This window comes from Coffea arabica, chromosome 6c, assembly GCF_036785885.1.
Source record: "Coffea arabica cultivar ET-39 chromosome 6c, Coffea Arabica ET-39 HiFi, whole genome shotgun sequence".
Lineage (NCBI taxonomy): Eukaryota > Viridiplantae > Streptophyta > Magnoliopsida > Gentianales > Rubiaceae > Coffea > Coffea arabica.
The window spans coordinates 9,519,921-9,545,925 of NC_092320.1; the positions used below are offsets into that span (position 1 = coordinate 9,519,921).

At 35.6% G+C, this 26,005-nt stretch overlaps 3 protein-coding genes and 1 long non-coding RNA gene across 6 annotated transcripts; 2 read left to right on the forward strand and 2 right to left on the reverse strand.

The window, feature by feature from the left end:
- The first annotated feature begins 1,957 nt into the window (after positions 1–1,957).
- Positions 1,958–7,004, forward strand: LOC113691422 (NADP-dependent malic enzyme). Its single transcript, XM_072052717.1, has 19 exons — positions 1,958–2,268; positions 2,833–2,953; positions 3,070–3,144; positions 3,338–3,489; positions 3,577–3,682; positions 3,827–3,892; positions 4,135–4,230; positions 4,327–4,398; positions 4,546–4,629; positions 4,708–4,806; positions 5,121–5,168; positions 5,261–5,314; positions 5,447–5,545; positions 5,629–5,718; positions 5,802–5,879; positions 6,043–6,117; positions 6,210–6,300; positions 6,383–6,511; positions 6,621–7,004. The coding sequence occupies exons 1-19, from the start codon at positions 2,117–2,119 to the stop codon at positions 6,707–6,709; spliced, it is 1,776 nt and encodes a 591-aa protein (XP_071908818.1). The 5' UTR covers positions 1,958–2,116; the 3' UTR covers positions 6,710–7,004.
- A 1,594-nt stretch (positions 7,005–8,598) lies between these two features.
- Positions 8,599–12,773, forward strand: LOC140008429 (uncharacterized). The gene is made up of 6 exons (XM_072052718.1): positions 8,599–8,734; positions 8,828–9,179; positions 10,554–10,641; positions 10,748–10,836; positions 10,958–11,278; positions 11,815–12,773. Exons 3-6 carry the CDS (start codon positions 10,602–10,604, stop codon positions 12,421–12,423), a joined length of 1,059 nt encoding a protein of 352 aa, XP_071908819.1. The 5' UTR covers positions 8,599–8,734; positions 8,828–9,179; positions 10,554–10,601; the 3' UTR covers positions 12,424–12,773.
- Positions 12,774–16,015: 3,242 nt separating this feature from the next.
- On the reverse strand, positions 16,016–16,436 carry LOC140008430 (uncharacterized). Its single transcript, XR_011815807.1, has 2 exons — positions 16,344–16,436; positions 16,016–16,227 (listed from the first exon to the last, which is right to left on the reverse strand). It is a non-coding gene; the product is annotated as an uncharacterized lncRNA (long non-coding RNA).
- A 438-nt stretch (positions 16,437–16,874) lies between these two features.
- On the reverse strand, positions 16,875–21,829 carry LOC113691542 (azadirone synthase LFS). Of its 3 annotated transcripts, XM_027209713.2 has the most exons (12): positions 21,724–21,829; positions 21,507–21,643; positions 20,814–21,009; positions 20,329–20,427; positions 20,176–20,227; positions 19,105–19,226; positions 18,935–19,035; positions 18,789–18,847; positions 18,373–18,429; positions 17,831–17,876; positions 17,490–17,569; positions 16,875–17,158 (listed from the first exon to the last, which is right to left on the reverse strand). In XM_027209713.2, exons 2-12 carry the CDS (start codon positions 21,573–21,575, stop codon positions 17,086–17,088), a joined length of 954 nt encoding a protein of 317 aa, XP_027065514.1. In that variant the 5' UTR covers positions 21,576–21,643; positions 21,724–21,829; the 3' UTR covers positions 16,875–17,085. The 3 variants fall into 3 exon arrangements, with proteins under 3 accessions (XP_027065514.1, XP_071908820.1, XP_071908821.1); XM_072052719.1 differs by lacking the exon at positions 17,490–17,569; XM_072052720.1 differs by lacking the exons at positions 17,490–17,569; positions 17,831–17,876.
- Between the last annotated feature and the right edge of the window lie 4,176 nt (positions 21,830–26,005).

The window sequence follows — 26,005 nt, forward strand, 5'->3', positions numbered from 1 at the left end:
AATTCTGACGTTGACTGGACCGCGTGATGGGCTTCATGAGTCATCGCCGTAAAATTACACGCGCCTGAATCTCTGAAGCGGAAGTCCTTTTTTTTTTTTTTTTTTTTAATGATGATTAGCACTCCATCACATCATATCGGAAAAAAGATCTCCGACAGTGGTTCATAATTGTGGAGAATCTTTTTCTAGATAATCATTATCGTAGACTTGTAGTTGGAGGACTAAAATTTAAAAAGCAGAAAAATGTGGATCCAAAATAACTATTAAACATGTTTAATAAGTAGTTAGTTCAACGGTAATAGAAAAGTTCTACTTTGATTAATATTTAATTACTTGCTAATTTACATGTTAAATAGGATTCATTTGATATGTTGAATGAAATGAATTGGGATCCTAAAACTTTTTATTCGATTAGAAAATAACTATTAGACATATTTGATAGTTATTCTGAATCGGCATAAAATTTTTCGGACTGTTAAATGATCAGCTCGATAGAAATGCAAAGAAAGATCCATAGAAAGATCTTCCCGCTGCTTTGAAAAAAAAAGAAAACTTTTCGTTTTGGGTTGGCATAAACTGTAGCGCTGATTGAGGTTACCCCCCCCCCCCCCCCCCCCAAAAAAAGGCCTAGGATTATAGTAGATTTTTTGTAACGTTCTTAGAAGTGGGGGAAGGCTTGATTGACTAATACAACAAAGTGGTCGTTGCCATCTGGCTTAATAGTAACTAATGCCTAGCATTGGCGTATGAGTTGTGGACCCGTGCTGTCCTGTGGGTATTGATACTCCGGTTCAAAGCTTATGACGTCGTCATGACAGCAATGCGACACTGGTTTTGTTTTCCCGGTCGACGACCCCACCATACAATATCCAAATGTTTGATTATTGGAAGTTGCCAACAGATAGATAAGCATAAGCTCCCCCCGCCTTTCCACAAATAAATTCGATATTATTAATAAATAGTAATACTTACTAGTGGTCGATAAGTTCAGTCGTTAGAAGTGTTTGATCAATAAAAAATTACTACTGTCGTCGATTAACGAAATTACAACGTCACCATCTCATTTATTTAGATTGTACTTAACGTGGAGTTAGCGGGGTCTACAATTTTAGATAAAATATTTTATTTTCATTGGTCAAAGAATAATAACCAACTTGTCAAATAATTAGCCGGGGACGTGATAAAATTTTGAAGACTTGTTCCTGTGGCATATGCTGAATTTGGACACAATTTAGACTCGGCAGTGGTTTACTAGTGGTGGTCGCGGGTAGGGAAACAAACAAATTGAGTGGCTTGTGACCTGACCGATCAAGCAATTGGCTCGACACTGAGTCGATCGAATTCCAGTAGGTCTCGAGCGATTTATTTAGCCAAACGAGTTGAGTATCGGTCATTTTTAATTAGGATCGATAGTTCCTCAAATCTTATCAAACAATACATATTATATATATATATATATATATTAGTGTAGAATAAACTGTATATATAGGAATTAAGTTATTATAAATTTTTAAAACATCTTATTTTCTAATTGAGTTCAATACATCAATTTTCAATTTAAATTCGAGTTCGATTGGGTTTGAGTTTGCTCAAGTGCAAATGAGTCAAACTCGAACATCTCAAAAATATTATCGAATTAAGTTTAATCTATAGAATTTCATATTCAATCAAGTTGAATTCGAATTTGAGCCGCCGTGCCGTTGACTTGGGGCTACGTACGTGTGAAAGCGGTGCGGGAATAACTGAACATAGGAGTATCATATAGCCGAAATGTAATAAAACGATGAAATACTTGAGAGGTGTGGATCTGGTAAGTATATACTCCCATATACTACTTCCGTTTCTCTGCGTGCGTGTGTCTATATATACACACACACACACACATACATAGAGTTCCCCATCATGTCCGTCGGGGTAGCAGTACCATTACCTGCTCTGATATTTTGTGTGTGGTAGGACTGCAGAGTATCATAAGTTGCATACCACTCAAGTCACCGGAGTACCTTGCCTTACAGGCTTGCTTAAAGTTTGCACTGTTATTGTTGCTTCGGTGTGTGACTGTGCTTTTTGTTTTTCTGTCCTTTGAGAGAGAGCGAGAGAAGGAAAAAAGAAAGAAATGGAGAGCACGATGAAGGATTTGAGGGGAGGGGAATCGGTGCTGGACATGTCACCGCGCGCAACTGTCGGAGGCGGTGTTGAGGACGTCTACGGCGAGGATCGTGCGACTGAGGAACAACTCGTCACCCCCTGGGTTACTTCTGTCGCCAGGTCCCTCTTCTCTTTCCTTCGCCCAAATTCCTTTTCTTCTTTCCATTTCCTTTTCCGTCAACTTCTTGTACAACTAAACTAATTGAGTGATGAGAACTACTGCTAGTGTTTTGAATGAATTTTAGTTGGTGTAGTAGATAGGCTAAAATTTTAGTAAGCGATAGTAGTAGTAGTAGTAGTAGTGGTAGTGATTCTTCATGCCTTTTTTTTTTTAGTTAGTGATTCTTCATGCTTGTTTCTTTTTTGCTAAGATTTTGCTGTTTGTTTAACTTCACAATTCAAGGTAGATTCTGAGAAATCTTTGCTGCTTAGTTCCAACAGTTTGCTAAAGTTGAATTTTTTCTTTTACCGATGCTAGTAAAATTTGGTCGATTTGATCATTGTTATGTAAATAAAACAGAATTTAGCCAGATTTTTTACTTTCTGCTGACCCCTTTTTGATTCAAGTGTATTTAAGTTCCTCTCTTCATGCATAATTTGCATGTTCTGAAAGCTTTCGATCACATTAGTAATTGTGTAATGCTTTATTTTGTTAGTGATTTGACTTCACTTGTTTGAGAATAGTGGTTATAATTTGCTGAGAGATCCTCGTTACAACAAAGGACTTGCATTTTCTGAGAAAGAGAGAGATGCTCATTACTTGTGCGGTCTTCTGCCTCCGGCTCTTATGACTCAGGAACTTCAGGTACTATAATCTGGTCAACTTGGGGCTTGGAGAATTTGCTTATGTTTTATCATGTACTCTGTGCCTTTTGCTTGACAGTTCTTTTTAATCAAGTACTTTTGCTTCTACCTTATCAGGAGAAGAAATTGATGCACAGCATTCGCCAGTATCAGGTTCCTTTGCAGAAGTACATTGCTTTGATGGAACTGGAGGTAATGCAAATTGGCTTCTCCGTTCTAGTTTCTTCTCACTTTTAACTTAGAGCGTTCGTGTGGTATTTGACACAGAAAATTAGATTTTCTGGTTTTGATGCCAAAGAGTATTGAAGTTTCCACCTTCATATTGTATCTGAGGATGGCCAGTTGATTGTCTGTTTAAGATTTTCTTGCTACTAACCTTTTACAGGAGAGAAATGAAAGATTATTCTACAAGCTTCTTATTGATAATGTGGAGGAACTGCTCCCTATTGTGTATACTCCCACTGTTGGTGAGGCTTGCCAAAAATATGGGAGCATTTTTAGGCGTCCCCAGGGTCTCTTCATTAGTTTGAAGGAGAAGTATGATCTGTGTGGAAGCTATTCTTTCGAAGGTTACTTGTAGGGTATTATTTTACTCATCCAAATTAAATTTTTTGGAGCTAGCAGGGGTAAGATTCTTGAGGTTTTGAAGAACTGGCCTGAGAGGGCAATCCAAGTTATAGTTGTGACTGATGGTGAAAGAATATTGGGACTTGGGGACCTTGGCTGCCAGGTAAAAGCTGAAGTTCAACATATTTCTGCTTTTCTTCTGTGAATGTACATAATTTGGATTTAAATGTGCTGTATTTTCAACAATTCAGTTATGATGCTTGATTGGTTCAGTAGACTTCACTGGACTTGTTTTGCACTATTACAGGGAATGGGAATACCTGTTGGGAAATTGGCTCTGTACACTGCACTTGGAGGTGTCAGACCTTCAGCTGTAAGCATCAAAGTTTCCCTAAGCTTCTGGTTTTACTTGAAAAATATTAGATTAGAAACTCTTTTTTGGCACCATAAAGGGTGTCTGGAGTCATAATCATTTTGCATATGTTGAACCTGAGCAGTAAAGTTAAAGCTTCTAATCAGGTTTGTTGTGGGTACAACCTTCTCTGGTTGATTGGAGTTTTTGAGTGAAATTTGGTCATTTGGATTTCTGTGATGGCTTCGATCTTACTTGTGCAGTGTTTGCCTATTACCATTGATGTGGGGACAAATAATGAGAAGCTACTAAATGATGAATTCTACATCGGTCTCAAACAGAAGAGACCAACTGGAAAGGTGAAAATTTAGTACATTCTGCATGCGTGCTTCTGTATCACCATCTTTTGATTATGGGTTCCTTAGGGTTGACGTGATTTGTACTTTTAATCACAGGAATATTATGACTTCCTCCATGAGTTCATGACTGCTGTAAAACAGAATTACGGAGAAAAAGTCCTTGTACAGGTTAGTCCCCATACCTGTCAAAAGGTGGCCATATGAGATGATACCATGCTTTCAGGGTGTGTGTGTGTGTGTTCTTTTTTTTGCTTTTTTTTTTTTTCAATAATGTAGTTGTGGATAGAATTATTAATTCAATCTCTAACTCTGCAGTTTGAAGATTTTGCAAATCACAATGCTTTTGAGCTGTTGGCCAAATATGGTACCACCCATCTGGTATTCAATGATGACATACAGGTATGTGGATGCTTACTAGTAGAACCTTGTTGCAGGATTCCCCTTGCTTATTTATAAACATGACCTTGTTTATTTCAGGGGACAGCATCTGTTGTCCTTGCTGGTCTTGTTGCATCACTTAAATTGCTTGGGGGGACCTTGGCTGAGCATACGTTTTTGTTCCTTGGTGCTGGAGAGGTAAAGCTCTGGCTTTTGCTCAAACTATTGAAGTGCATTTCTGTATTATGAAGATAAAATGTAAAACCCCATTTTGACCTGTCTCTTCGACCGGCATGAGCACATCTGTATGTATTAAAACAAGTAGAAGATGAAAGGAATGATAATTTAGGCTTACATTTTTATTTTTTTTTAATCTTTTGGGTACCATAGAGGTGTTTCAACTTTCTTAGTGTATATTTTCCTGCTCTACATGGTTCCCTTGCTGAGACACGTGATGCAAACATGTGCAAGATTGAGCTTTCATATCTCACCTAGTTGTCTTGTAATTGCAGGCTGGTACTGGCATAGCAGAGCTTATAGCCCTTGAAATGTCAAAGAAGGTAAGGACTTGTACCTCTCATTCTGTGTACGGTGAGGAATTCTATTCAGCGGGTTATTTGCAGTGATGTTTTATATCCATGCAAAATTGCAGGCAAATGTTTCTGTTGAAGAGTTGCGTAAGAAGATTTGGCTGGTGGACTCAAAGGTCGTAAAATATTTAATGATTTTCTCTTGGACCATATTTTGGTATTGGTCTTGTTGGTTATTATTTTGTACTGTTACATGGATATGATTATCTAGATTCTCGAATATGCACTCATCGGGAATCATATTGCAGGGTTTAATTGTTAGTTCTCGTAAGGAGTCCCTTCAACACTTCAAGAAGCCTTGGGCTCATGAGTGTGAACCCGTTAACAATCTTTTAGATGCTATTAAGGTTGGTTTATTCTCAATACATATATGCAACCTTTAATAAAACTTTCACAAGCCTTAATCTTTTTTTCATGTGAACTTCATCAGGCTGTCAAGCCTACCGCCCTAATTGGGACCTCTGGAGTTGGAAAACAATTTACAAAGGAGGTCATTGAGGCTATGGCTGCCTTGAACGAGGTTTGTTAATCTCTCTCCTTTCTCGAGGAAATAAAAGCCAGTACAGGCTTAATTCAGTCTCATATTAAATGCATGATATGCAGAAACCTCTTATTATGGCTCTTTCGAACCCAACCTCACAATCTGAGTGCACTGCTGAAGAAGCTTATAAATGGTCTGAGGTGAGATAAATAAAAGTTTTTACTGAGCATTGGTTCTCGTCATACGGCCATTAGGTCTTGTAAAGTGTTTTTGTTGGTTTGTTTATTTGTGATCAAATTATATGGTAGTGTGACCGTGATTCTATAACCAAATCTTTCTTTTCAATGTGTGGTATTGGAAAAGGGTCGAGCAATATTTGCAAGTGGAAGTCCATTTGACCCTGTTGAATTCAACGGCAAAGTTTACGTCCCTGGCCAGGTTTAATAAATTTCTCATGTTCCTAATTTTGTCACAGTTTCCTTCATTAACCGAGCGGACAGTAATTAAATTATGCTGTCTTGGGAATGCAGGCAAACAATTGCTACATATTTCCTGGATTTGGTTTTGGTTTGGTCATGTGTGGTGCAATTCGTGTTCATGATGATATGCTTCTGGCAGCATGTAAGTATTTGCATGTCGAGGTTTGCTGTCTTGTTAATTGTAGTGTAGTATGTTGATACGTTTAGTCTCTATATTGGAACAGCGGAAGCTTTGGCTAAGCAAGTTACAGACGAGCATTATGCACGGGGGATGATTTATCCTCCATTTGCAAATATCAGAAAAATCTCAGCTCATATTGCGGCTGGTGTTGCTGCAAAAGCATATGAGCTCGGTGGGTGCTCTTTACATATTTTCCTATGCGGATGCTTAAAAGCCCCTCCTTTTTTATCTCTAAAACTCAAACGAGATTTGTGCCTGAATGCTGTTTGCTTATTATGTAGGTGTGGCAACACGGCTTCCTCGACCTGCGGATCTGGTGAAGTTCGCTGAAAGCTGCATGTACACTCCAAACTACCGAAGTTACCGGTGATTTCTCAGTTTTTCCTGCTGCTGGTGTGCTGAAAGCTGCATGTACACTCCAAACTACCGAAGTTACCGGTGATTTCTCAGTTTTTCCTGCTGCTGGTGTGCCTTCATCCAATGGTTTGTCTTATGGATGACTCAGGTGTCACAGTGGTCTCTAATAAGCTGCGACGAAATGTGTCTGTACCCTGCCACGTTATCAGCTGATTTGTGGTAAAAATATGACGCTTGCACTGGTCTGTGTTTCTCCTTGCTGTTGTGAGATGAATAAAATATTTTCCGGAGTTTGGTTGCCCTTCAAATCGAATATTGTTGCTCCTTAACGAGTCCGGGGGATTTTTTTGTTTTTTTTTCCGGGAGCAACTAGTTGAGGAGATCCAGAAGTGCAGCACACAGAACTACTACGTAATTTCTAGTTAGAACAAAAATTCAGGGAAAAAGTAGGGGTGGCAATGGAGTGGCGATCACCTCCCCCAACTCCCATCCCGTTGCATGTTAAGTCTTCCCGCCTCTGCCTTGTTCCCTGTCCTGTCCCGTTTTGCTTTTCCCGCTGGGGTACCTGTAGGGTTAAAAAAAATTTTATTATATAATTTTATTATAATTAAATTTGAGCAAATAATTAAGTACTAAAATATCAACACATTATCAAATTATTATTCATTGTAATTTTACAATTGAAATTCATAAAAATAATTAAATAAAGGTTATTTAAATACAATCTAATATAATAAAATAAATATAATTAAAATAATCAAAATTTCACTTTTGATACAAATACAATCACTAAATTATTAGTGTTTTTTTTTAAAAAAAAGTGTTATTGTATTAAGTGTAGTTAGGAATTTAACATAAATGTATTAATAAATTTAGTTTAAATAATTAATAATTTTTATTAATAAACATGTATAATTAATAGTATAATTGATAATATCATTATCAATATATATATATATATATATATATATATAATTATGTACATATACATATATATTTTTTCAAATGAATGACGGGGCGAGGGAGTATACCCCGCCCCTGTCCCGTTTCTAAACGGGGAAAAAAGTCCCCCCACACATGCCCTAATGACCTCTCGCGGGTACCCACCCCCGTTGCCATTGCTAGGGAAAAGGGAAGGGATTTGTTTAAGCACTGCAGAACTTGCATTTTGCATAACGTGGTTGACATGGACGAAGTGAAAATGCCGGGAGGCAAAGACATTCTCAGTTATTTTGTACTCCGTAGTTGGAGAAGGGAAGGGCTTTCTCTTTGCCATTGCAAAGCTTGCATTTTGGATAACATGGTTCATGGGCTACGACAAGTAAATCCAGGAGCATAAACAACATGGCTGATTAGCCTAGGCCTTGGAGAAGTGATTCCGCAAGTGAGCCGGCATTTTCGTTTATTTCGTGCATTTTTTTTATAGTCGCAGAAGTATTTAGTTGTTTACGGGGTATTTTACGGCATTCATGAGTACATTCAAATTAAATTTAACTTATTATGTCAATAAATATGCTTAGATACTTTCTAAAATAAACTTCTAATTTTATATAAAAATTTAACCATCCCTACTTTCCTTGCATCTCCCTCACCAGCCCCCCCCCCCCCCCCCAAAAACAAAAAACACAAAAAAAAAAACACCCAACAAAAAAGGAGAAAAAAAAAGGAACCTGCCACCCACAAAAAGAAAAAAAAAAGAAAAAAAAAAGAAAGAAAGAAAAGTTAAAAAGTGCAAACCAACTGATACAATAATGAGTGTGTTTGGATAGACAATTTTTTGGGTTTTTTGAAATACTGGTACAAAAAAGTGTTTGGATAACACTTCAAATAACACAAATAATTGAGGGATTAGGCCAAAACTTTTCCTGCACACGTGGAATCAGTTACCAACGCTGGTGCTGAACCGTGCATCCACGTGGAAATTCCTTGGGACCCCTGGCTGGTCCACGCACATGATTGTAGCAAATGTGTAAGACGGATATTTTGGAGAACACTGTGCATTTTTTACCGTTGGTGCAATTGAAGACGAAAAGTAAAGGTAAAGCTGCTCCGGTTTCTTCCAAACCTGCAGAGAATTTATTCTCTTTGCTTTTCTCCTTCATTTCGTAGCTGACTGTCTTCTCCCATCCAGAAGTAATCAGATACGGCTTTTATCTTGCATCACGGGCAGATATCTAGCAAATTCGGATCTTGGATTCGATTCGCAACTATCAAATCTAGCTGAAACTACGACAGCAACCCACTGAAAGTGCTTTTCCCTGCTATGCAACACGCTACAGTTGCTCTCCCTGAAGCAGCTTTTCTCACATAAATCGAGCTGCTGCAAAGTCTTTGGAGCATAAATTTGGTGCTGTGTCCCGCGTTGCACGGTTCATCACCGTGCTTCAATTGCTTTTTTCCTTTTCATCAGCGGCGTTCGAGCAAGAACACAAAGCTTGAACAATTTCAGCATTTATTTGAGGGGTTGTGACAAATTGAATTCGGTAAGTAATCCTGATCCTCGATACCGACTGCACTTTCTTGTTTATGTTATGTCTCTATTTGGATGTCTGGACAAGTTACCCTAATGTACCAAAAATTTAAGGGTTCTGATAACTACAATCTGCTTTGTGATTAGAGCTCTCTGTGTTAGGGTTCTCTCGATTTGTCCTTTTCTTCATTACTTTGAAATGAATGTGAGTGGTTGTGTGGAAGAACACTTTGTAGATTTGTGAAATAAATTACTACCAAGCATACACTGGTCCTTTTCCCTAACTGCTGGTTCTCTACCAAGCTTAGGTTCTGAGGAGCGGTCGCTCTCTCCCTTTGCTGCACTGTATACATCGTTGCTTATTTTGATAGGACTTGAGCAGAATTGTAATGTATGTAGAAGTTATTTAAATCCTTTCCCTTCTCTGCTCGGCTCTGCTCGTGAATGACTTTAAGTTTGCTTTGCAGTATAAATATTTGGTTTCTTAATTTTCTTGAAACTCTTGTATTCTGATAAATACTCTACTCCCTGTTTTAGAATTATGGTTTCCTGATAATTGTCATCATGCTCGTAGACCTGAGACAACATCCTCTACTCTGTGCTTGAGGATGTCGATGGGAAAAACATTTGTAGTAATAACACATAGTTGTTCTTCTGATAATGACTGACCTTGATGCTGAATTGGTTTAGGCAGGACTTTTGTCGAGTTGGGTACATTTTGACATTCTGGCTATGGATTTCAAATTGTAAGGTCTTGATCCTTGCGAACGAGCCTAGTGCTATCGTTCTTGCACAGTTTTTAGAACTTTATAATGCTTGACCAGATCAATGATACGTTGATATCAGGTTGTTGGAGGATGGCCATTGATGGCTGTTATCCAAGTAAGAGGGTGCTTCATTCCGGCGTAGAAACTTTGAGTAACTAATTGGGTCTTTGAATGTACAAATGGTATATAAAGTTTGAAATATTGCCTGTACTTTCATTACCCTAAGGTATTTACTTTTCCATAGATAGGCTCTGTCCCTTTGATTTCCTAGACTTTTCTCTAAGCATCTGTCTTGTCTTCAAGTGCTTGTTTAGGTAGCAGATAAATTAGTGGGTCGGGCGTCTTAACTTTATATAACTACATTTACTTCCCCGATTATTTTAATTAAGTAAACGTATCATTTTACAGTAGCCAGATATCCCATATAGACTGGACTAAAGCTTGTTTTTTGTATGCAAACCGTAGCTCAACACTAGAATCCCAGAAATATGTTCGATCTACTGCTCGTTTTCGTTATGCCTTTGAATCTTGTTCTGTTCTTGGAATACCATCTTCACGTGTTTCTTTTTATGAGCTTGCTTATGCTCCTTCGAATTATTATATATGTCACTTTTTCGCAGAGCGGAAACTACAAAGTTTTCGGGAAAACTAATCTGTCGGACGTGTTAATGCCCACCAGAAAAGGGTTAAAATTAAGTTTAAGTCCAGGTAAACCACTGCTTTGTGACCTAACCATCCTCATCGGTTTATCTTCCGTTTTGAATTTATGTAGTTAACTCTTGCTCAATGGTTGTTCTGTTCCTTATTTCCTCAGCATCCCCATCAAGTGTGACTAGTTCGGTTAGTGCAAAGTCTTGTTGCGACTCAAACGACTTTCAAGAAAGCCTAATCAACTACTTTGAGGTGTGCCCATAAATTCTCACCTGGCCTCTTATACGATCAAAATGAAAGCAACATTGCTGTTTCCTCTTTATTTTGCATCTATGTAATCCATTGACTTTCCTTTTCTCGTCCTCAATCATAGATGTATGAAAAGAAGCACTGGGAAGACTGGGAAGAGGAGATGTACATCCGAACGTATGTTGAATGGCAGAAAGATGGAAGGTGGGAGGCAACTCGGACCACCTTGGCAAATCACACTGCAATGGCTGCCTACTTGACCCAAGAATTGGGGGTTATTTGCACTGGAACTCAATCCCAGTCGAAGTTCTATCGTGTGGTCGACAAATGGAGACTCTTCACACACCTCCGAGGTGATTCTGCCAAGGCAGAGATGGGGATAGGATGGGACGAGGAACACAGATGCTTTGTAGCTGGAAAAGAGCAATGGGGATATTTGTACCAAGTATGTTGTTCGACTTCTGCCTTCTACTATATTTGCAAATAAATTTGCACCTTTGTGCTTCGAAAGAGCTATGCCGAACCCAACTGGTAGTACACATTTTGGCAACATTGAAGTGTGTGTTTGTTCTTCATTTTGTTCATATAAGAAAGGCTGTTGGTGTCCTGTCTGAATGGTTTTAGTGCCGGAATGATTGTAGTTTTAGTGGAGAGTGTGTTTTTGCTTGGACATACACTATGTCGCATTAGAAATACATTATTGGTCTTAAGCTTGGAGTGCTCTGTTATCACTTATTCAATCCAGTGTCACTTATTCAATAGCCTGGAATTTATATAGCAAACACCGGCATATACTAGATCCCTGCGCATTGTAGACTGCTGTTTGCTTCTGTTAATCTTTCCTGGCATTTAAATAAATTGTCTTATGTTTGCTGTAAATTCTGTTACCATGTGTTATGGCTTCTGTTAGCAAGAGTAATGGCTTGTGTTGGGTAGTGTTATGGTATTTTAATGAATTGTCTTTTCTTTTTTGTCTAATAGCTCGACAAAAGTTATGTGGAATTCCAGCACCCAAATAGTGCTGATTTGATGATCCTATGGGATGAGGTGATGGACGGCAATCATGCCACAGGCACCCGTGCTCAATCTTCGGCCCAATTCGTGCCACCCCAATTTGTGCCTCCTCGTATCCGTAGACGTAGGGGTGATTCGACCCTCAAAGGCAAAGGAGTTGCCTCTAGCTCTGTCATCAACCCAGCAGATTCTAAGGGCACATCGGACGATACTGACAGCCCAATTATGCGTAATCCCGGCAAACGACCGTTGGGTAGTGCTCCACAAAGTTCGGAGAATGAAGGCTCAAGAGGAACCAAGTCCCGAAGGTCGGGTTCGGAGAACTACCAAGAGGCACTGAGCAACTTCAATAGATATTCTTCGATTGCATGTTCCGAAAGAGAATCGAAGGAGAAGTATTCAATTGAGGTTGCTAAGAAAGCAGTTGAGGACCTGAAATTGGACGATACTGTACACATGTATGTCTTGAAAAAATTGTTGGATGGGGAGTTCCGGGCTTTATTTATTAGCTTCAGTGAGAGTGAGCGGATTACATGGATTAATTTGTTCATCGTGCCAAAGATCGTCGGCAAGTAAGGGACCTAAATCCCCTGGGAGTAACTTCAATACATGTGTTTTTTGCTGTGCCTCTGTTATTGCTTATTTCGGACAGTTGGTTTCCCTGTGTTTTTCATTATATGTTGCTGTAACAAGTGGTGCTTGTTTAGGTGGCTTTGACCACCACATTCCTTGTGTGCCCATTTGCGTCATTTCTGATGACTGCATAGCTGGTTATGTCCACTTAAGTATAGATTTACTAGTTTCAGTAGTGAGTTTTTTTAAAGGAGATGCCACCTTTTATTAAGAATGTGTTAAGAGCTATAAATTGGTTTAGTTACGTTTTGAGTGAGCTATTTTATATAAATGTCTTAGCTGGATTCAACGTGCTTGTGGCTGTATGTTAGATATCATCTTACTCTGGAATTTGTTGCTGGCTTGTGCCCAAGTTAACTTCGGACAGTTCTTGTTTTTTATTTGCTGCTTGAGCCTCTGTAAACTCTCTCTATTTTGGAGGGATTCCTAATATCATTTGCATATGATTGTAGTTCAGGACATTTCACGCTACATTTAGTTATTCCATGGTCTAGTTCGAAAGAAGAGCAGTTCATATTAGGCTCAGTACATGTCATGGAGTAAATTTTTTAATTGGCTACCGCTATTTCTGTGCAGTTCCCCTTTTGAAGCTATTGGAAGTTGTTTTTTTAACGTGCCATTTGATACAGTAGTGTAATAAAAATAAAAAGTAGTGTGTGTTTTCAGTTGTTATTTAAATTTTTATACAGGAGTTTGTCTTTATAATTAAGAGTTACTTAATTATATATGGATTGGTTTAATGTAAAACCGCATTTCAATTGTACTATTGCAATTCTCATTTGTAATTTATTTTCTAGTATTTGAGTAGCTCGTAATGAACCGAGCTTCCATTATCAACTAAATGATTTTAAGCAGATTAAGTGGCAGCTTTTGCAAAAAAAAAGTCTTTATAACAATTTGTAGTAATAAGCAATTACCAAAATTAATTACCAGTACACATCAGTTGAAATTAAATTCAACTATAAATATTAGGCTGAAAAACTTAATCATTAACTACCAAATTAACTGAAATCTTTTGATTACGGAAATTGCAAACTACTTTGGATATCATCTTTCTCATAAATGTTTGACATAAAAACTAAATGAGCCTTTCATTTAATTGCTGAAAGAAACCTTTGAATAACAATCGCGGGTTTGTGCAAATCCTAAAAAAAAAAGCAAAACAAGTAATTTTTCCATTATCAGTTGAGGCCTTATCAATCACCTTGTAATGCATGGATTCGTGCATGAATGAATCCATTTGCAAGCATGAACACAGTCCTACAATAATGGCCTGTTGGAATCATTACAGAAAGCCACGAGGCTCTGGATTTCATGCAGCATTATCGGATGATGCCTGGGAAGAAAAGTCACGCGTGCTATCTCAACATCTCCTCACACACACGTAATCCAAAATAAAAAAGCACTCTACTTCAGTCCTACTACATACATATAGGCTTGTGTTTGTCAACAAAGTGGGATGAGAGCAGCGGACGTTTGTTGCCAATTCGACAGTAGGATGATTGTACCTCATGCATGTATATTCGATAACCTTTGTCTCAGATCACCGAAAGTTACCAGGCCCACTACCTTGCCTGCAATGCTTTTCGCTTTTGCAAAACATTAGAGCAAATAAAGAGGAGATCCCAAGGAAGGCATAGTATGAACAGATTAGGCATCTCTTTCTCTCCGTTACACATGGGAAACTAGTACAACTTCACATGGGACTATCAAATTTCTTTGCAGGCCTCCGACTAAAGCTTCCAACCTACTAATTCAACCCTATATATATACCCTAACATCAGACCTGATTCACACCACCTTGAGTTCGCAACATCTCCTGCAAAACAGCTTGAGGGCCATCCAAGTTTCTTATTTTCCAAAAGAAGTGCAACCCCATTCTTCATCACCGTTACTGAAATCACATAAGGAGTGGGTTTATCAGCTTTTCCCTTCCCTAGCAAACAAGGGACCACTACCACTTCAGCTAACGTAAAGGCATGTCGTGGGTTAATGCTTTCCCTCCCAATGGCTGCCCAAGACATTTTTTCTTGCATTCAATGCCTCTATTTCCACAGTCCTACTAAAGTACTTATCAATCACGCTGCATTTTAATAAAGTAATAACACACTTTATTGTACGATTGCAGGATTTTAGCTACTTTTCGTGCATGGCAAACTTCAACCCGTACTTCGCTTCCTCCTCTTCTGGCTCACGCTCTGAAGAAGACGAAGAGGTTATTCTCAATGCTGCAGCTATGATACTTTTTTCGCCGGAAGCCGAACGTTACGATGGACCTCTAATTAAAATACCTTGCCGCAATTCTGACATGCCTGGTTGGAAGTGGGTCCAAGAGCTAATAACAGGTCACCCACTACGTATTTTGGAGAATTGCTGAATCACAGTAGACAATTTTATGCGGCTTTGTGATGTTCTAGTAGCCAATAACTACGTACCTCAGAATCCACACAAGCATGTCTCAATTGAGGAATCGCTGGCCATGACTTTAGTTATGCTAAGTCATAGCACGCGAACTCGTGTAGTAGCTGAAAGATTTCAACATTCAACGGAAACCATTCATAGAAATGTAGCAGAAGTGCTGTTGGGGTTGTGTCGATTTGCACAAAGGATTATTAAACCAAAACAAAGTGACGAAGTACATCCAAAAATAAGATATAGCAGCAAGTATTATCCTTGGTTCAAGGTATTCTCTATTTTCCGTGTGCTATAACTTTAAATTGAATTCTACTTTTGGAAATAGTGAAAGGAAGATTTTCTAGTCTAGTAAATTTATTGTGATAGCCTTTGTCTCCACAAATACATTCATCAATCAGCCGCATTTCTTCACCACCCATTGATTGAGGTAAAGCACGGACTCAAATGCAAAAGCTCCCATTTCTGTCTCATGGTCGGACCAGATATCAAAAGCTACGAGATGATTCAAGGCATTTTTTAAAAAAGTCTAGACAGCTAATTTATTGCCGTAGTAAGACATATTATAATGCATTTTTTTATCTCAAATTTATGATCCTCTGTGAAATAAATGCAGGATTGTGTGGGTGCTTTGGACGGCACACATATCCCTGCTACAGTTCTGGCGAACGAGCAGATGGCCTACACAAATAGGCATGGGACTCAAAGCCAGAATGTGTTAGCTGTTTGTGACCATGATATGCGGTTCATATATGTCTATGCCGGATGGGAAGGCAGCGCACACGATGCACGGGTCCTAGAACATGCAATGAGAATGCACACCGATTTTCCATTTCCCCCCCAAGGTTATAAAAAATTTGATTTTTATTTATATTTGACTAAATACTTTAGGAAGGGTAACTATTCAAGGTTCCCTAATGTCCTAAACTTCTTAATTTGGAAGTAGGCAAGTTCTACCTCGTTGACGCGGCTTATAAGATGGTGCCCGGTTTTTTAGCACCGTTCAAGGGAGGACGTAACGTAAGGGTTGGACAAGGACGTGGTCGAGGACAAGGGCCGAAAGAACTGTTTAATACTCGTCACTCTCAGCTTCGTAATGTAATTGAACGATCCTTTGGTGTCCTGAAACAACGTTTTGCCTATTTAAGGGGTCTGGTTCCGTATTCATATATGCAAACGCAAATCAATGTCGTTATTGCATGTTGCGCACTACATAATTTTCTTAGGGAAAATCAGCCTTCAGATGATCACTTCATGATGTACGAGCAAGAGGACATGTTTTTTGAAGGCGAATGTGGAGCTCCTCCATATCCACAAATTCAACCATTGACGTCCCTGCAAGAAATAGAAGAATGGAAGGGAATGAGAGAAGAAATGGCTAATCAAATGCATGCCGCGTCACGAAGGCGGAGACAGTAGGTGAACGAGAATAAAAAAAATCTAATACCCACACAGGTATTAGACGATGTGAGGGCCAAGGGTGGAGAAATATTCAATAGTGAGGTGTACTGTAGCAATAAACTGTTGAATGCGTTTCGTTGTTAACTCTCTGTAATCAACATGTGGTTCTTAGTACAAGTTTGATGCAGTTGCTTATATTAAATGGAGAAGCTTGTTTGCAATAAATTGCGCTCCTCCTATGCTTTCCGATGAATTTTGCATTATTTAAATCGGACCAAATTTGCATGAAGTGTTCCAGAAGTCCTGGGCAAAGTCCTGGGCAATAAGAGATGGCCACCCGACACAGCAAAGTTGGAAGTGCTTTGATTTTACGACACTCAATCATTCCCTTTTGCATGGCTTAGTTCTCCCTAAAGGAGTAGTGGGCCGCTAACACTTGATTAGGAATCCCAGCCTTCAACATGCTCTTCAAAGTTACCAAGCACCGTGGTTGTCCTGATTGAAGAATAGAGAGCAAAGTTTTATCCTTACATCTACGTGGCAGTTGGGTTTCCTTCCATTATCGTCAGAGTCAAACTACATGTCCAAATAAGCATCTACCACCATTGACTTCTTTGAATAGGATGATTTCATGGTCCAAACATTATTTCAGCTATGCCTCATTATTTGAGGAAAAGGTCAATATTATTTGAAATATTATTTCAAATATCACCTATCCAAACACCTCCAATGTTTATCTACCATCCGTTACATGAAACAACTGATGCCTTGGCAATCAAGGGTCGAACTATCCTAGGAGCTCCGATCAACATACGTATCTTCATATCTCTGCATCAAGTAAGCTCCACATGTGACGGGTGGGTACCTGAATACAGATACAATAAATCAATGGCACAATGACACCATTACATCTGGCCAAAACATACAAAGGTTTTCCGCTGATCCACCTTGGATGTTAGAGGTCAAACTAAATTTACTAACTAAACAGCTTGGCATCTACTATTACCGATTCCAAGAGGACCAAGAGCGAATTTTGACGGAAAAAAGACAAAACTTGTAATTAAGAATTAACGACCAAACTTTTTACGTACGTGAACATTGCAACCAATCGCAGATCTCTTCTGGCCAAAACAACTAAAAGAAGGATAACAATGACCTACAAAATCCCATATCATGTATCTAAATGCAATACATACTTCGGAGGATCATCCTCTGAGTGGCAGGTTGGCAAGCATTTGACAACACAATTGAAACTCGGAAACACGAAGAAAGCAATCTGCCCACCATCACAGAGAGAAGAAATTAGCAAGGCACTGATCGCTGCTTACAGAACTAAATTTCTCATGGAGAAATCAGCTGAGCTTGTAATGTCCACTGTATCTGTAAAGCTATGGCTTGAGAAAGATTTAACTATTTAGAACTACGTTTGAAACTTTCCTTGTGCTAATATATTTGACGCAGACACTGTTTAAGATGAGGATCTCATTCCAACAAAACATTGCTGTTGCAGAACATAAGGAGGTTCAGAAAGCCTTACAGAATATCTTTCTTGACTGCTAACCAAGACTCGATGTATTGTTGACCTGAAAATGATCCCCACAACAGAACAATTTCAACATCACGGAGATGAAAGTTCAGTAAATTGGATATTCAATTATTTTATCTCCATGAAACCATAAATTCCAGGCCCTCAACTATAAATTTTCAGGTTTCCTGAATTATCAAACTTCATAACCCAACCAGTGAATATGGATGACTGCTTTTACGAAGAGTTTGTAACTTCAGACATCAGTGATTGTTTTTCTTACACCGAAACCACCATAAAGATAATGAGGTTCAATGTGTGCTAGAACATGAGAGCTCCTTGACTGAAACAGCTGTCTAATTAAAAACTGAATGCTTCTAGAAAAGACTGGTAAAATATGGGAACTCCTTGTCTGTGTTTGACATTCAATTATTGGCATAATTTGTGTTAAAACACAGATAAGAAAAATGCAGTTGCAATAGCTCAAGATCCATTCTCATTTTTTCAGGAGGGGGAAAAAAGGATTACTGTGCTTAGTAGAAACTCATAATTACCTGAAAGAACAATTGCTCCAGCGCTCCAGTAAATCTCCAAGATTCACAATAAATGCTCTGCATATCGTGCATCAACTATTTATTTGCAGCCATCATAGAATGCAGCATGATACTTATCATTGGGACTAATCTATAACAGTTATGCTGCAACAATAATTTAACAAGAAGTCCTCAAATAAAAATAAGAATGGCAGAATGCCAAAAGCATGACCATAAGAAAGTTCTTTAGGTTAATGACCTATACTAATTCATGAGCTGAAGACTTTTTAATCTATGGAGTGACTGCAAAATATCCTTTTTTAATTTTTTTTGAATATATGTATGATGAAATGTCCAAACACACCAAACAAGGAATCGGGAACAGAAAATTCGTTTCTACTCAAGAGAAACTGATCTTTGAGAGAAAAAGGCCTTACCCTTTTACTGGTGACACGTATTCCCAAATCTGAGGCTCAACATGCTTGTCCTTGCATATCTGCAATGGAACAGCAGGTTCATGGTCCCACTCAAGAATAATTATGGGATCATTCCTAATCAATCTAATTCCAACGTTTGTGTATACCTGAAGACCAGTGACATCATCTGTGGCTAACAAGGTAAGCAAGCCAAAGTCACTGTGGGCACCTGCACCATATATTCCGCTCTCTGGTTCAGAGATTTTACCTGAAATTAATCAAGCTCATGTCAGCTTATAAATACAGCCTTCTTTTAGGAAACTGTCCACAACCTGACCTTCATAATGTAGCAGCCGCAAAATTGCAATAGGATCGCCTAGCATTTCTGATTGATCAAAAAAGTTTCCATCCAGGTCAAGTGCTAGGGCTATAATTCTAGCAACTGCCCTTGCAACCTCACTGAACGCAAGAATAAAGATAGAGAGGATGTCAGTATCAAACAAGCTGTAAAAGCAGTCTGCAAGATGTAGAGCTAAATGTAGGAACATTTGGAAAGAACTGCTGAAAGTACATCACAAGATGATAATCAAGAACCTTTCAAATTTGGCAAAAGAAAAGATGCAGAACCAGACAACGACTTCAGTTTCATTTCAACATCATTGACTAGTATTGTACCTTGGAACAAGATAAGCCTTTCCAAAATGAAAAGCACCAATATTTCAATGGTCAAATGATGAACAAAATGATAGGTTCTCGCTTGAGAAATGTGGTGATCATTGTTTAATTACCTGATAATTAAACACAGAATTCCATTCTTCAAACTAGGAAGAATTAACAGTGAATGTGTGGATTCAAGCAAGCGATTAAAGACATCATAGGCGACTCAAAAAATTGTGTCTAAGTCTAATCAATTAATGTATTAGAAATGAGAGCGAATACAAAATCTATGTATTTGGACTTACTCAACACGATTTGATGACACATATTCATCAATAATGACTGTTCCGCTAAAAGAAATAATGATTTATCTGATTTTGTAAATATACAACCGCGTGGGAGCAGAGATATAACATCTTATGCATCAGTGACATCGAATTAAGTAATTTAACCGGATGGCCAGCAATTTACAATCTAAGTGGCCCAACAACCAATTTCATCAGAATTTAACACATCAAATGTTGTTAAGGTGATGGAACTGCAAATTGGTTAAGAAAAAAATATACCCTTGCACGCAAAGATGATTAATCAATATGATTAACTATATTGATCTGCTGCTTACTCATACAACAGCAAAGATGATTCAGGTCAGTACTTGATATTAAGTTACTTCTGCAGCACCGATGAGTAGAACCACATGCAAGAAAAATAGATAGTTTTTCTGATACATGATAGGCATCTCAATACTTACAGTGCTTCGCGGTGGTATCTCTCCATAGTTTCTCTCCATCCAGGCAAAATATCTTTACAGAAAAAAAAATTCCACTTTTAACCAAAAGATTTGCAAGATTTATGAAGCAAGATTGATGTTCAACATGTAACAATGATTGTGTAGCAAAGTTACCTGCTGTAGGCCACAAGTTTGGTCCAAGAAGTGGTTTTTCGGCTTGAGGATCATCTTCTGGTACTTCCACACCAATGGAATATCCTTCTTTATAATCTCCTACAAGAACATCAGGGCACAGAAATGCTTAGCTCAAATAAAAACACGAACTTAGTTCTGCTGCTCATTCTGGTAAGTGGCATGTACAAACATCACATAAGAGAACAGAGGATGCAGAAAGAAAAGGAGCATATAAACAACATAAAAGAGGCCTGATAAGTGACATTTGATAGCAATGCTAAATATAGCCACAACCAGGAGTTGATATAGTCAACATGTAAGGCCGGAAAGTGTAGCTGAAAATGAAAATACTCTAAAGCGACGAGAGAATGAACTCCAACTATTCACTTGTATAATACATTGGCTACACCTGTCCTTATATTCTGGTAAAAACAACCATCGGATATAAAAATTAGGATAAACGCAATAGGTATGAGAAAACAAACCATGTATCTGGTTGACAGGATCCAGATGCTGATCTAGAAGAGGAGTGTAACCACGGTTTTTTTCATTCCTGAGAAGCTTCATCTTTTCATCAAGCGGTAGACTAAAGAACCTTTTGCTTTGAGAAAAGACCTCATCCATAAATTCTGGGCTGATGCCATGATTGACTACATAAAAAAATCCAGAGTCCAAGCAAGCCTAAATAAACGATAACATCATTAGGAGTAAGTAACTCAACTCCCAGAATGATGCCAATCATTGGTAAGCACTGATATGGAGAATGGAAACGGCTTTAGATAAAGGTGTATATTATTGTAAGAGTATTTGTGCAGGCAAGAACAGGTTATCCATGTATAGCTGCAATAACAAATTAATGCAGCACTAATCAATAAAAGTGATCATAGAATTGAGACGCAGAGTTACGTTACGTTACTTACTGTATCTATTGCATCGTTGCATGGAAATATTATATACTAACTTAACAACTGAACAATTCATTACTTGCTAAGAAGTATTAGTCCCACTTTCTACTGATATATTCACTCCTTTAGTTCTTCAACCTTCAAACTAAATTACTCATCATCGGAAAAAACTGTAAATTTACCCCACAGATAGACCAAAGAATGCACAAAAATAGCAGGTGTTGTTGGGGGGGGGGGGGGGGGGAATAAAAAGAAAAGGAGTGGAGTGCCTGCCTGTCTGAGGAGAGAGACAGATTTTTGTATGTCGGAATTGGAGAGGTCTATACAATTCAGTGCCGCCATATTTGCAGATGCTGCCGGAAGCTTTTGCTCGTCGATGGTTTTTTCAACTCTATGGTATAAGAGCCAATCTTAAGAACACCGAAAAAAGTGATGAGTCCGCCATATATTTAAAAAAAAAAAAAAAAAAAAAATCTGACCTCATGTCTACCTCTTGGCTTTGAGGTTAGAAATTGGAATTTTGCAGATAAGATAACACCGAAACACGTCTCTTATCTGGATACCACCGAAACATTTTTGTGCCACAAAAGATTGCGTAGACTCATTTAATTCTTTTGTGGATAAGTACCGATGCGTTTACGTGTTAAATTTTTTTTAGAAAAATGGAGAGGGGCGTGTTTGGATCCCTTGTTTTTAAGGTTGTTTTTGAAAAATTATTTTTCACATTTCAAATGTTACAGTAAATGTATATTTCCAAAACAATTCAAAAAACAACATATCCAAACATTATATCAAAAACAACTACATATCTATATTTCAATTTGTATATTTCAATTATGTATATTATATATATATATATTATATTATATTAATATAAATTGAAATATACAAATTGAAAATTATATATATATATTATATATAATATAAATATTTATATAAATTAATATTATACATAATATTGTATATTATACATAATATAATATAATATACATAATATGTAATATTGTACACATAAATGTGTAAATATTTATACATAATATATTATGTACATTATATTATAATATATACATTATTAATGTATAATATTATTATGTATATTATTGTGTATAATAATGTTATGTACAATATATAATATACATAATATGTAATAATGTATATTATGTATAATATATTATATTATGTATATTATACTATATATATACAATATTATGTATATTATACAAATTGAAATTTATATATTATATATTATATGCATATTTATATAATGAAATATACAATAAACATTACAAATTGAAATATTATATAAACACCATATTTATAATATTATAATCTTTATAATTAATATTAATGTATATTATATATATTAAATATTTATATATTTATTTATACATATTATAAATATTTTTATATATTTATATGAGTATTATATATTATATAAATTATATATAATATAACATATATTATATATTATATATATTATACATTTATATAAATGTACATTTATACATAATATATATATTAATGTATATTTATAATATACATTTATATTATGTATTATATATAATATAATACATTTGTAATACATTTATACATTTATATTAACATACATAAAATTAATTTTATATTTACATAATATTAATATATTTGTACATTTATATTAATTATATTAATACATTTATACTTAATATTAATATATATTAATAAAATTATAATTTATATATTTATATAATATTCATTTATAATTTATACATTTATAATAATATAGACTTATACGTTTATAAATATATTTATATTATGTATTATATATAATATAATACATTTATATATTTTTATATAAAAACATAAATATATTTATTTATAAATATTTATAAATGCATAAATATATATTTATATAAAAATATAAAATTTATAATTTATAATTTATACATATATAATATTCATTTATAATTTATACATTTACAATAATATGCACTTATATATTTATAAATATATTTATATTATTTATTATATATAATATAATAAATTTATATATTTTTAAATATATTTATTTATAAATATTTATAAATGTATTATAAATGCATAAATGTATATTTATATAAAAATATAAAAATTATAAATTATAAATTTTAATTTATACATTTATATAATATTCATTTATAATTTATACATTTATAATAATATACACTTATATATTTATTACTATTTTTATATTATGTATTATATATAATATAATACATTTATATATTTTTTAGAGAATATATAAATATATTTATTTATAAATATTTATAAATGTAGTATAAATGCATAAATGTATATAAAAATTAAAAATATAAATTAAAAATTATAAAAATACCAAAAAATATGTTTTAAAAATACCTCTAAAAATAATCCATAAAACATATATAGTAAAAGTTTTTCATATAGTTTTTGAAAAACAACTCCAAAAACAACTAATCCAAACGGACTTGTATTTAAAAAACAAAATGCTACAGTGCTGTTTTTGAAAAACAACCCCAAAAACAGCTAATCCAAACAGAGCCGAGATCAATTGAAAAAAGGCATATAAATGTAAGAGAAGTTAATAATTACAAGTGTCTTCTTTATTCATATAATAGATTAAATATTATTTAGATATGCTAACAAAGTGTTCGTGAACACTTATTAGAAAAACCTAAGAATAAAAGAACTGTTTGGATTCATCAGTTTTTTAAAAATTAAAATTTTATATACTATAAAATTTTTTTAAAATATTCTAAAAAGTAGTCCAAATTTTTTTTAGGGAAAATCGTCCAAAACGTCCCTCACATTTTGTAAAATGACTTTTTTCATCTCTTACTTTTAAAAGTGCAATTTTATGTCCCTTACATATTTACATCGGTCAAATTTAGTCCCTAACTAGGTTTTCGATCATTTTTTGGCCGGAATCCATCACGTGCCTTGCACGTGATCATTTTTTAAGGGTAAATTTGTCAAATTATATTTTACATAATCTGATCTATAGTCCTCCACATTTTATAAAACAAATTTTTTCGTCCCTCACATTTTATAAAATGATTTTTTCATCCCTCACATTTCACAAAATGAATTTCTCCATCCCTCACATTTCAAAAAATTAATATTTTCATCCCTCACTAATTATGTATGTGAGGGAAACCCTAAAAAAAAATGTGTGTGAATACATTTTGTTTAAATACAAGTATATGTCTATTTGATTTTGCTTAATAATCCGAATAGTATAAATATATGTATGTGTCTATTTGATTTCACTTAACAATACGAATACCATATATTATACGTGATCATTTGATTTCATCTGGTATTAGCTAGTAAATAATCTTGCATTCATTGTCAAGTTAGCCAATAAAGTTATTTTCGGTCAAAATACAATAAGAATATGCAAATTAAGATTCTATTGGTAAATATTAGTCATAATCATACAAAAAAGAAAAAGAAAATAGCCCACAAGTTGAGCCCAATTACATACATGTGTTTATACTATTATTATTAAACAAAATCAAATAAACATATATGTGTGTTTATAAAAATGTATTCACACATATAATTAGTGAGAAATGAAAAATTCATTTTGTGAAATGTGAGGGATGAAAAAAAATCATTTGACAAAATGTGAGGGACGAAAAAATTTATTTTATAAAATTTGGAGGACTATAGATGAGATTATGTAAAATATAATTTACCCTTCAAAAATGATCATGTGCCTTGCACATGATGGATTCCGGCCAAAAAATGATCGGAAACCTAATTAGGGACTAAATTTGTCCGATGTGAATATGTAAGGGATATAAAATTACACTTTTAAAAGTGAGGGACGAAAAAAGTTATTTTACAAAATGTGAGGGACGTTTTGGACGATTTTCCCTTTTTTTTTTAATATTTAAAAGCATGTTTCTCCTTGCTGTTGTGAGATCAATAAAATATTTTCCAGAGTTTGGTTGCCCTTCAAATCGAATATTGTTGCTCCTTATTGAGTGCGGGAGATTTTTTTTTTTTTTGCACGGGAGCAACCGGTTGAGGAGATCCAGAAGTGCAAAGCACAGAAGTACTACGTAATTTCTAGTTAATGCAGGGGAATAGAGAAGGGATTTCTTTGGCACTGTAGAACTTGCATTTTGCATAACGCGGTTGATATGGTTCTGGGACAAGCGAAAATGCCGGGCGAAAAAGGTATTATCATTTATTCTGTAGTCCGTACTTGGAGAAGGGAAGGGCTTTCTTTTTGTTCCTCCAAACTTGCATTTTGGATAACATGCAGATACATGGGTTAGGACAAATAAATCCAGGAGGAAGGACAACATGGCTGATTGGCCTAGGCTTCGGAGTCGTCATTTTTGTTTAGTTCGTGCAATTTTTTTTTTTTATAGTTGTAGAAGTATTTAGTTGTTCACAGGGTATCTATATCTATATCTATATGTATTGTAGAAAGGGTCTCTAGCAGAGACCCTCTTAATGATTTTCAAACTTCTCATTCTTTTTTCTAAATTTTTGTATTTATTTTAATACATAAAAAGTAGTGGGTTATAATCAACCCTATCACAAATCAAATTTAAAATTTAAAACATTCCCACTATCTAATTCATAAACCATTTATAGTTTGTTATTTATACTTTAAATCCTTTTTACTCCTTAATTAAAGACAAATGCTTATTCATATGCTATTTTAATACAATGTTATATTTTTATAATTAAGAAATATTTGTCACCACGCTAATCCTATAACCACCCCTACAAATGAGCTTTGCAAATTAGAATCA